The sequence below is a fragment of the Alligator sinensis genome, unplaced genomic scaffold (assembly GCF_000455745.1).
Source record: "Alligator sinensis unplaced genomic scaffold, ASM45574v1 scaffold954_1, whole genome shotgun sequence".
Lineage (NCBI taxonomy): Eukaryota > Metazoa > Chordata > Crocodylia > Alligatoridae > Alligator > Alligator sinensis.
In genome coordinates this window covers 667,060-678,599 of record NW_005842228.1, presented here as the reverse complement: position 1 = coordinate 678,599, position 11,540 = coordinate 667,060, and the positions used below count along the sequence as shown (strand labels likewise).

General features: G+C 41.3%; 1 protein-coding gene across 6 annotated transcripts in view; it reads left to right on the top strand.

Annotated features, from left to right (window-relative positions):
• The window catches only part of ACSBG1 (acyl-CoA synthetase bubblegum family member 1), a 115,249-nt gene that overhangs the window by 100,971 nt on the left and 2,738 nt on the right, over window positions 1–11,540 (top strand). For all 6 annotated transcript variants that reach the window (XM_025208388.1, XM_025208391.1, XM_025208389.1 and 3 more), the window contains 3 exons: window positions 2,254–2,471; window positions 7,274–7,413; window positions 8,580–8,826. In XM_025208388.1, the coding sequence (XP_025064173.1) occupies window positions 2,254–2,471; window positions 7,274–7,413; window positions 8,580–8,826 (605 nt within the window). The remainder of the gene's footprint in view (window positions 1–2,253; window positions 2,472–7,273; window positions 7,414–8,579; window positions 8,827–11,540) is intronic.

Here is an 11,540-nt window from a genome sequence, read left to right as displayed (position 1 = left end):
TGGGCCTTGGGCCCACCACAATCCACTGGCTGGGGAATTGGCTCTGTGGTCAGACCCAGAAAGTGGTGGTTGACGGAAGTCAATCATCATGGTGCGCTGTGACCAGTGAGGTCCCTCAAGGCTCTGTCCTTGGGCCAACACTGTTCAACATCTTCATTAATGACATGGACATTGGTATCAGAAGCGAACTGACCAAGTTTGCCAACGACACCAAACTCTGGGGTAAAGTGTCCAGAGGGCGATCCAGGCTGACATTGACAGGCTCAGGAGATGGGCATACGAGAATCTGATGGTGTTTAACACTGAAAAATGCAAAGTTCTCCACCTTGGGAAGAAAAACCCACAGCATGCTTATAGGCTCGGCAGGGCAAAGATCGGCAAGGCTACGGACAAAAAGGACTTGGGGGTCATGACTGACCAGAAGATGAACATGAGCCTTCAATGTGATGCTGTGGCTAGTAACGTGAGCAAAACCCTGGGTTGCATCCATAGATGCTTCTCAAGCAAATCCCAAGACGTCATTCTCCCATTGTACTTGGCCTTGGTGAGGCCACAGCTGGAGTACTGTGTCCAGTTTTGGGCTCCACAATTCAAAAAGGATGTGGAGAAGCTTGAGAGAGTCCAGAGGAGAGCCACGTGCATGATCAGAGGTCAGGAAAACAGACCTTGTGATGAGAGGCTGAGAGCTATGGGACTCTTCAGCCTGGAAAAGCACAGGCTCAGGGGCGATCTGATGGCCACCTATAAGTTTATCAGGGGTGCTCGCCAGGATCTGTGGGAACGTCTGTTCACCAGAGTGCCCCAAGGGATGACAAGGTCAAATGTTCACAAACTGCTCCATGACCATTTCAGGCTGGACATAAGGAAGAACTTCATTACTGTCTGAGCCCCCAAGGTCTGGAATAGACTGCCGCCGGAGGTCCCTTCCATCCCTAATGTCTATGAAATCTATTAAATTGCCAGTGGGGATATGTTCTTCATATTCTTTCAGTTAAAGATTGGTTTATGCACTGATGCATGAAATATAATATTCCTTACAATTCAAGAATGAGAGGACACCGAAGAAAGGAGGCCAGAATGACTGAAAGTGGACCCCATGCAAGGCCTTGGCGAGCATACTCCATAGATATCATACGATACATTTATTGATATATTTATAAAGACATTGGAGGAATGTTCCTTATGGATTGCCTCTCCTTGTCCTTTCCTTAACTTTCTGGACTTCATTGGCCTGTGTTGCAGCTATAATATTCAAAATAATCTTGAGGTCAGAAGCTGAACATGTTACCTCTGCAGCACTTCAATGCTGGGTATAAGTGGTTGGAGGGTTTAGCCAAATGGAGGTTTTTTGCATGCTGTGCAGAGCATTCTGACAAACCCCAAAGCTGGTGTGGGCAAGAGGGGATAACGTGCAAGTGTGACATTTCAAACAAACAGAAAAGCATTCCATGCTCAAGAAAAAAATAAAGTCCACTTAGGTAGCAAAATAAGGTACTATCTTCAGCTGGTTTAAATGCACAGTGATCCTTTTATACATCTCCTATTTATCAGCTGAGATTATGGTCCATAACTTCCTAGCAATGATGGGCCTGTATTTATAGATCAGAGATCAAAATCATCTGGCCTCATGTGCTGGAACTGTGGCATGGGTCTGGGCCGCAAGCTAAATTGGGCCAATGGACTGTCTTCCCTCCCCTTGCATATCTGATCTTGTGGCTGCTCCAGCTGGTCTTGGACCTGTGGTGCTGCATGCAGCATGGATCCTGGAGTGGCTGGAACTGGTGCCATGTGTGGCACAGGCCAGCAGGAGTGGCAGCTGTGCTGCATGCACTGGCTACCCCTACCTCATTGCACTGCTCATGGTGCCCACCCCAACAGTTCCAGGACTGTGCCACACACAGTGGCCATTCTGGGGTCCATGCTGCATGCAACATGCATCCCAGACTGGCTGGAGCAGCTGATAGATCAGGTATGCTGGGGGGGGAGGCAGGATCCATAGGTTGGATCCAGCCTGCAGACTGTCCCTATGCCATGCCCCATGTGGGTCTGATCAGACCCAGGGGCAGCACCAGCGGCCAGGTTGTGGTGCTTTGTGGGCTGGATCCAGCCCATGGGCCATATGTTTGGCACCCTTGTTATAGATACTAACACCTTAGTATCTAAGGGAAATTAGTTTTTTTTCCGAGGGTCCTTCTATATTTCATCTGACATTTCTAGTACTCTTTGTACACTAATTCTCTTGTTCTCTTGTAGCTGTGGCAAAGCAGTGTCTGGCTGCAAAGTGAAACTGGTGAATGAGGATGCAGATGGCAATGGAGAGATTTGTTTCTGGGGAAGGACCGTTTTCATGGGGTATTTAAATATGGAGGATAAAACAAATGAAGCCATAGATGAAGATGGGTGGTTGCATTCTGGAGACCTTGGAAAAATAGACAAGGATGGCTTTGTCTATACTACTGGACGAATTAAAGGTAATTTACAGTTTCTTGTTTCATTGTATAGTACTTAGTTTTATTCAGTTATACCACAGATAAGACCACAGGGATTGTTATACTGGTTCAGGTGCATGGTCCACCTAGTCCAACGTGCTGTCTTCAATGCCTGCACCTTATGCTTCAGAAGAATGTGCTAGAAACTCTGAAGTAACTAGGTTGTGGTTAATCTGCCCTTCCCCTCCCTACAAAAAGCTACTCCTAATCCATAATAGATAGAGATCATCTTAAATCCTGCAAAATGTGGTTTCACAACTTTCCAAAACTCTTTTTGTTTTAGGATATACAGTACATATATTCATGCTGGATAATTCTGTAAATACCCAATCTTGCTAAGCTCTGGAGCTCAATGACAGATCAAAATATTCAGGCAGTACTGCCAGACAGTCACTTTGTTTTATTAGCTCATGGGACTGGGACATCATGGAACAGATGAAAACTGTCTGCTACTCTTACTGCAAGTTGAGAACTAAGTACCTGAGATACCTGTAATCTGTATGGGCACTTTTACACATGTTCCAATGCATTCTGATTAAAACATGTCAGATGAGACCCAATTAATCAAGTTAGCTGGAGCATTCTAATCAGAACGCTCCAGCATGCTGCAGTGTCTCTTGTATTTAGCATCCTCGCATTTCAAAATGGTGGCGAGCTTTAGTTAAAGTGCCCCTGCTGCCATTTTGAAAGACAGGACACTGAATGCACGAGACACTGCAGGTGTTTTCATTACAGCAGCTCCTGAGCACCGCTCTAATTAAAATGCCTCCCCCCAGACACGCTGGAACACATCTATAGGTGCCATATATTTCCATAAAAACTGAACAATATTGTCCTTATTCCTAAGGGTGGAAGGGAAAGTTAAAAACAAATTAGTAAAACTGATTCCTATTACATTCATTAGCTTAAAATTTCACCTCAGAAAGGATTGTGTGACTGCTTACCTGGAAGCTCTTCCAAGATATATGGGTGAGATTTCCAAGACCTTCTCATGTAACGAGTAACTATCTCAGAAGACAAGATGAGTCACCAAGGAGGCAGCACTTGCTGGTGAACTTGTCACGGAGTAACACTACAGTGTTCTCTCAGTCATGCTGGGCTTTATTAGATGTTATAATTAAGTAGCATTGAATGTGATCATTTTGCCTTACCTTTATTCACTACCATTCCCTTATTTATTTTTCTGTAATGGAATTAAACAGGACCAATACTTGGTCCTATTCTGTTCTCAACAGTTCTTTCAATGATAGGACTGCTATTTAAGAAAAAAGATTGTAAATTGAGAGTTGTTGAGTCAGCTTGCCTGAAGTAAATGCTAGCCTGAGCTTTCATTCACATTTCAAATCCAAATTTAGACCATTTAACATGTATTGAAAGACAGTCAATAAGTTCCCTCTCACTCTTTGGGCATGTCTACATGTCACCCTGTGTTGCCATAGTAATGTGCTGTGTCACTGTACGATGTGCTACAGAGATGTAGCAATCACGCGAATCTACATGTGGCCAGCAGCTACTTTGATGTAGCAGTGCACTCCCCCGTTTTAGTGCACTGCTATAGCAAAGTAGCGGCTAAAACTAACCATGTGCCATGTGCACAATGCAGTATGGGTGATTATTGCGCCATGCTTTAGTACTTCCAAAAGGAAGTACTAAAGCATGGTGAGGTAACAACGTTGCTGTAGGGCAATGTGTAGACACACCCTTTGAGTCCAAAACCATGTCCTTTACTGAAATGCTATTTGGTGAGTCTGACCTGTACCTTCAGGCCTCATAGATTTTAGAACTTTCACACGCTGCTGTATTATGTCTCAGTGCCAAAACAACTGTGAAAGACTGAAGATCTGAATAAAGTTACCAGTCAGTGACAGCAATAGAACCCACTGCATTTATTTATTAGATTACATGCCAACCTTCCCAAAAAAGGCTCAGAGCGGTGGGGTGGAACTAGTAATGGGAGTCCAGAGGCTCTTTTGTGTTTGAAAGAAGCTGAGAGCTAAGAGTTGGGGATTGAAAAGAGTATCCAGGTTTGAGAGAAAGGCCAAAAGGATTTTTAAGCCTCACTGATCCACGGTGTATAAGATATGTGAGAGGGTGGCTATAAGCTGGTTTAAAAGTAGACACTGCACAGTAGAGGTAACAGCATTCTTGTGGTGGATTGAGATTTTCTTTCTGCAGAGGACTATTATATTTCTATTTACTCAGTGCATCTACACAAGACTAACTGCACAGTGGCCTAATTCTATTGCACAGTAGCGTGCAGGGCAAAAACCATGTTAATACACTACTGCGCAGTTGGATTAGGCTACTGAACAGTTAGTGTCACTATAAACCTGTGCACCACCACTACTGCATAGTAGCAGCAGTTACTACACGTTGGTTTAGTACTTGGTTATACAAGTATTAAACTTAATGTGCAGTAACTGCGGCACACTAATGAATTTGTAGACACACCCACTGTGACTTCTAAAGAAAAAGTCAAACTATGCTTTTGCAAACTTAGCTACCCAAAATAATGGGTTTAACGTTGAATACCCTAGTCTAGAGTAACAATGACAGTTCGTTTCTCTTAAAAACAAGGCACCGCTCACTTGTTTCCCTAATGTTTTGTTTTCTTCCTCATTTCCTATACATCTGTTGTGAAGTCAGCTGTTTGCCAGAATTAGGAGAAAAAATTATTCAATAACTACCTTTATATGTCTTTAACTTTATATGTAGCAATATTAATATTGACATCATGGGGACCATGCAAGTAATATTAAGCGCTGCCAGTAATATTTTCAGGCACAGGTCCCTAATGTATCACTAGGGCTGTGCGAAGCTTCGGTCCCTGATTTGATTCAGCGGAGATTCAGTGGCAGAATCTCTGAATCGAAATCGAATCAGAGGACCCTTTCATAGATTTCATAGACATTAGGACTGGAAGGGACCTCAGAAGATCATCGAGTCCAGCCCCCTGCCCAAAGGGCAGGAAGTCAGCTGGGGTCATAGGATTCCAGCAAGATAAGCATCCAATTTTCTCTTGAAGGTGTTCAATGTAGGTGCTTGAACCACTTCCGACGGCAGGCTATTCCAGACTGGGGGCTCGGAAAGTAAAGTAATTCTTCCTTATCTGGCCTGAAATGGTCTTGCAGTAGTTTATAACTGTTCGACCTTGTCATTCCTTGGGGCGCTCTGGTGAACAAATGTTTCCCCAGATACTCGTGGTCACCATTATAATCTCTCCAAATTGAATTGGAGCCCTCTGTAGCGATTTGGAGAGATTTGGAAAGATTCACCGATTCGGACATAGACACAGCTTTAAATGTTTTTTCTACATTCCTCTAGGTAGCAGGCAGTTCATGAATGCTGTGATGTTGGGGTGCGTGGAGTGTCCCACTGAAGTATGGGGGGCTCAGCAGCAAACCCAGAAGTGGACTAGAAGCATTTCTGGGTCCACTGGAGAGTGCGCGGGGGTGTCTCCCGCGCCTCCATGGCTCAGCAACTGGTGCCTCCTGGGTTGAAGGGGGCACACAGGGTCCTCCCATGGCTGATCGCCAAGTTAGGTGGGCACACTCCCTGGCAGACCCAGAAGTGGACCAGAAGTACTTTCGGGTTTGCCACTGAGCACGCAGGGTGTCGTGTGCCCCCCACCCCGCCCCGCGTGGGACTCTCCATCCACCCCAGCATCACAGCATTCACAAGCCACACTGGTACCTCGAGGCATGTAGAAAAAACATTTAAAGCTGCGTCTATGTCTTCAGATTTGGATTCGGCCAAATTGAATCAGGGACGGTGATCTGAATCAACTAATCAAATCACTGTTCCCGATTCAGGCCATATCTAAATCCGAATTGAATAGGGCCTGCTTTGCACAGCCCTACATATCACTTTTAGTTACCATCTTATGCAAAGGTCTGGAGTAATATACTCCTGTTCTCTGTACTGAATATGTTATTTGTTCAGGTGATTATTATATATATAAACACAATTTATTTTAGGTTCAGGAAGAAGATATTGGTTTAATGTAGACAAACACCCACAGTCTGCTTAGGGACTTGAATGATTTAACTAAATATGTAATATGATTTACTTTAATAGACAGACATTCAAATAAATGCCTGTCTCTATCTAGAGAAGCAGCACAAGATTTTTATACTTGTTCAGTATTTAAGTTTATTTTTATGCACAGTTTATTGATGGAGGTATGGGCAGGAACTACACTTCTGGACGCCTCTGGATATCCTATCTTTTTCTCCCGGCTGTACCCTGACTTTCCTTTTCCCATTTGCTGCTTTTTTAGTCTTTCCATGAGCCATATTTATTTTGTGCTGGCCTGACCTCTTTTGGTGGTTTAAGGAATTGATTTTTACTAGGGCACCAAGTATGAAAAGGCTTTTTCAGTGGTTTAGCAGTGCAACAGCACAGATCAAATACAGCAGGCTTTGAAGGGATCTGCTCTTAAAAAGTCTCAAGAGAGCAGCAACACCTCAAGAAACGTAACCTAAACTCTTGGTTAATTGAAACTGAATTGTCTGAAGTCTGATATAATGGAGCTGCACTGAAGGCACGGTAGAATTTGTGCATATATAGAGAGGGATATATGTAGGGATATTGCAGAGGAACATACTGTAATTTTAAGAAAGGTTCACTTTTACATTGAAAAAGGTTGTGATCTCCTTAAAAATGTCTGAGATTCCTGGTATATCTTCTCATATCCAGGATATGGTAATTGTTTTTCCTGTCTCTTAGAAACCTTTAAGAAGGTGATTTCAATTAAACTAATAAGCATCTTTTTTTATATCTAGATTTGATTATTACAGCTGGAGGTGAAAATGTGCCTCCAATCCCAATTGAAGATGCAGTCAAAAAGGCACTGCCTATTGTTAGCAACACCATGTTGATTGGAGACCAAAAGAAGTTCTTATCAATATTGTTGACTCTAAAGGTACATCAGTTTTACTGTTGATTTCAGCAAAATCAAGCCCCACTCATCTCTCTGAATCCCACTCTTTCAAAAACTTTCTTATGTTCATATAATAAAACTAGATGCCTGGCTATTTGAAACTTTTGGAAGGAGCGGGTGAGGGGGAGAACAGAGATGGTTGTTCTGTATTGGGGAAAATAAGTTATAATATAAATTCTGTTAGGTTTACTCACTTGCAGGGCTGCTGCAGGATTTTTCACAAATAAAAGCAAGCAGGATAAATAATTCTTCTATAAAACCAAGACTTTTATTGATCTAAAATAATCTTTTAAGAAGAAAAATGTGAAAAAGCAGGCCTTAAATCTTCAAGAGAGAGCAGAGTGAAAGAACAATGGCTGATATTGCTGTAGACAGACAGAGCTCTTAAAAGTCACCGTAGACGCAAAACAATGCTGTCTCATAGCCATACACACAAAAAGCTTTCTTTGGCAGGTTTGCTAATTCTGATTTGTGCTTAAGAAGATACTTATTTTCTGACAGAACCTAATTCTCCATCTATTTGTTCTTTCTGCAAAGAAGTCAAAAGAATTAATTTGGAACAAAGCTATGACTAGTGTTTCTGCAGGATCAAGGCCAATTGAGATTCACATTTGAGTACAAATAAGATATCTTAGCAAGAGAATGAAAAACAAAGGGTCAATATACTTTTATATAAAATTGTTTGTCTAAGTTGTTACACTGTCACTTTTTAGACTTATTTTAATGTGTCAGTGATCAATTCCTTACCATCTAGAAGTAAAATAAAAAATCCAGGACAAATATGTCTTTCAGTTTTAAGCAGTTCCTCTATTACAAGAGATCAAACAAATATTGTTTAACTTTCAATTATCATGCTTTATAAATAACATTTTATATTTCTTCATATAGCAATTAAATTATGTCATGTTTCAGATATGATAGTGTCATGTACACATACATCAGCATGTTCACAGTATGTGGGCATAATACACTATGTGTTTACACGTTTCTGTTTACTAACACCTAAGGCTGCAGTGTGGACTGAGACTGCGTTAGAATTTGATGCTCTGAACTGTCTTGTCGCTGTTGATCTGAGTGGGCATGTCGGGACTAACACCTTGCTTGTGGGAGCAACTACTTAATACTAAAACTTTCATTTGATATTGCAGAGTACTTTAGACCCAGAAACATCTGAACCTACTGATTATCTGACTGAGGAAGCCAGAGAGTTCTGCCAGAAGATTGGCAGCAATGCAACTAAAGTGTCAGAGATCGTGGCTACGAAAGATAAAGCTGTTCACCAGGCTATTCAAGATGGAATCACCAAAGTCAACATAAATGCCACAGCCAAGGTTCAGTGCATTCAGAAATGGGTAATTCTGCAAAGAGATTTTTCAATTTCTGGTGGAGAACTTGGTAAGACATTTGTGTACTAATGTGATGTGCTACTGTTTATCAGTCTATTCTAAAACCTCCTTTATTTTCACTTCAGTTTGATTTAACTCTTCAGATTTACCTGCTAAGAGGAATTAGATACAGTGTAGAAATCTCCCCAGTATCCTCTGCAGTAGAAACTGATACCAAGAATTCATTTAGCTTCTCTGCTATGGCTTTATAATCCCAAAACACGTCATTTACACCCTCATCATCTAATGTTTCCACTCACTCAGAAGTTTTAACTTTAATGTAATTTGCAAGATATTCCTCAAATTCTTTATTGGCTTGCCTTATTATACTTTTACATTTGACTTGCCAGAATTTGTGCATTTTCCTGTTTTGCACATTTGGACACATTCTGTTTTTTGAATGATGCCTTTTGTCTTCATCAGACTCCTTAACTGTGCTATTAAACCATTGTGGGTTTCTGGACTGCCCAATACCCTTTTTTGATTTGCAGTATACACATTTCCTGAGTCTCTAATTTGGTATTTTTAAACAGCTCCCAGGTTGCTTTTAAGCATTTTAGCTTCTTGACTGCTCTTTTTATCTTCTTTTTAACTTCCTTATTATTGTAGAATTTCCCTTTCTAAAGTTTATATTGGTATGGTGGTTTGTTTTGGCTTACTTCCTTCTGCTACAGTGTTGAATCTGATTATATTATGATCACCATTACAGAGGGGAGAGAGGCAGTTAGCTGTGTTAGTCTGAATTCAGGAGAAAAGCAAAGGATAGTAGCACCATAGACCATTTGTACATGCCACAAAATTGGCCTTTAAAGCGGCTTAATTCCCTGTTGCACCACTTTAATGGTGCAGCTGTTTGCATGTGTTGGTGGCATAATATGCATTAAAAGACCTTGGGACATAGCAAAATAAAACATCTCTGAGGTGGTTTAGTCTGCCGCAAAGGAAAGCACTGGAGGACCACATGCATCTCAGGCACTGTGTATGCAGGCTCCACTAAAGGGAAAAAAATAGCAGTGAGCCTGATCTTTTATTTTTTTCCTCTCCCTGGAGCCTGCCTGCCTGAGCTGTGGGGGCCCAGTGCTTCCCTCTGCAGCTGTGGTGCCCTCTGGGAGCACTCGGGCTGAGTGCTTGCAACCCCCCCCTCCCGCTCAGGGACTGCTCGGCCCACTGACAGCTCACCCTCCCCTCCCCACTGCCAGAGAGGCAGGTAAGGATCAGGCCTGACCCTTGAGCACATACCACAGGAACTTACTTTGCCCTAAATGGAAGCAGTGTTTTTAAAGACCCACCACTTCAATTTCGGGAGAATTAAACCGAAGTGAACCCCCGTGGTGTGTACAAATGCCCTTAGAGACTAACTTGCAGAGGCGCATATGCTTTGCTAAATGACAGCCTACTTCTTCAGTCCATTCATAGCATCTAATGAAGTAGGCTGTTGCCTATAAAAACTTATGCCTCTGAGCCAGATTTAGTCTCTAAGGTGCTACCCCTACTTTGCGTATTACCAGGGATCTATGTTTTCTGTTTCCTGTGGAAAAACATGGATTTTCCCCTTTAAAGGAGAAAATACAGATTTTCATTCGGCTAAGCATTTGCCAAATTCACTCCACACAAGCTTCCTTTTTTTTTTCTTGTCTTCCTAATCAGAAAAATGGCCAGTTATAAGCTTTGCAGCATAACATTAACATTACCCAGGACATCCAGGCCATTTCACAGAGGAAAAAAATCAGTGGCTCTCTTTTGTGGAGAAGGAAAATATTTGAGTAATAATTCAAGATCTGCTGGTTAAGATATTGTACTTTCCTACTTCAGCAAGTTTAATTTTAATTTATGCAGACTAAAAAAGTTTTTACACACTCCCATAAATATTTGATGCACAGTAAAAACACTGTCATCAAATACACAGAGGAAGGTTTCTCTCAACTAAGAGAGAAAGGGAATATGTCAAAGATATGAAGTTGATATGCACAGAGAGGTCTGTTGTATTCCGTAAGTGAATAATTATTTATACTGATGACTTAAAAATACAGTTTTGGAGAAGCTGAAATTATTTACAAGTTTGCATAGAAATTGGCAAATGGTTTCAACCAAAACAAAAATGATTTCAGAAATGTCAAAATGGTTTATTTTGATATGTCCAAAGTGAAGTATTTTTTTTATGCTACATTCAGCAGTGTACTTACCTGTCAATCAGAAAATGACCCTCTGTGATCCAATGAATATTTCACTATTTATACAAAGTATAGCAGCTTCAACAGAAGTTTGGGAGAAATTTGCCTCAGAATATTGTTATGCAGTAGTAATGCAATCTTCTGGCAGGTGTCAGAACCAAGTTTAAATCCCTGCTTTGAGTAAGCCGCAGCAAACTTGAATCTGGGTTGCTCATATCTCAAGTCAAATGCTCTAATTGCTGGGCAGTAGGGCATATAAGTGTTATGTCACCCCTAAGTTTTTTAACAGCATCTAAGATGCTTTACATACCTTGTCCATGGGTTTTCAGACTTTTTTTTAATTTTACAAAAGCCCCATAACCAAACATTATGATTAGTTTGACTCTAGATAAATATATTTGCTCCCAAATATTTTTTTTGGATTGACCCCAAATATACATTTTCAATTTGGCCACTAGACCAAAAAAATGATTATTTACACAGTCCCAATGGTTTTCCCCATGTAATAATTATGTTTTGAACAAAATCTGAGATAGAATCAAGGGTAAACTTC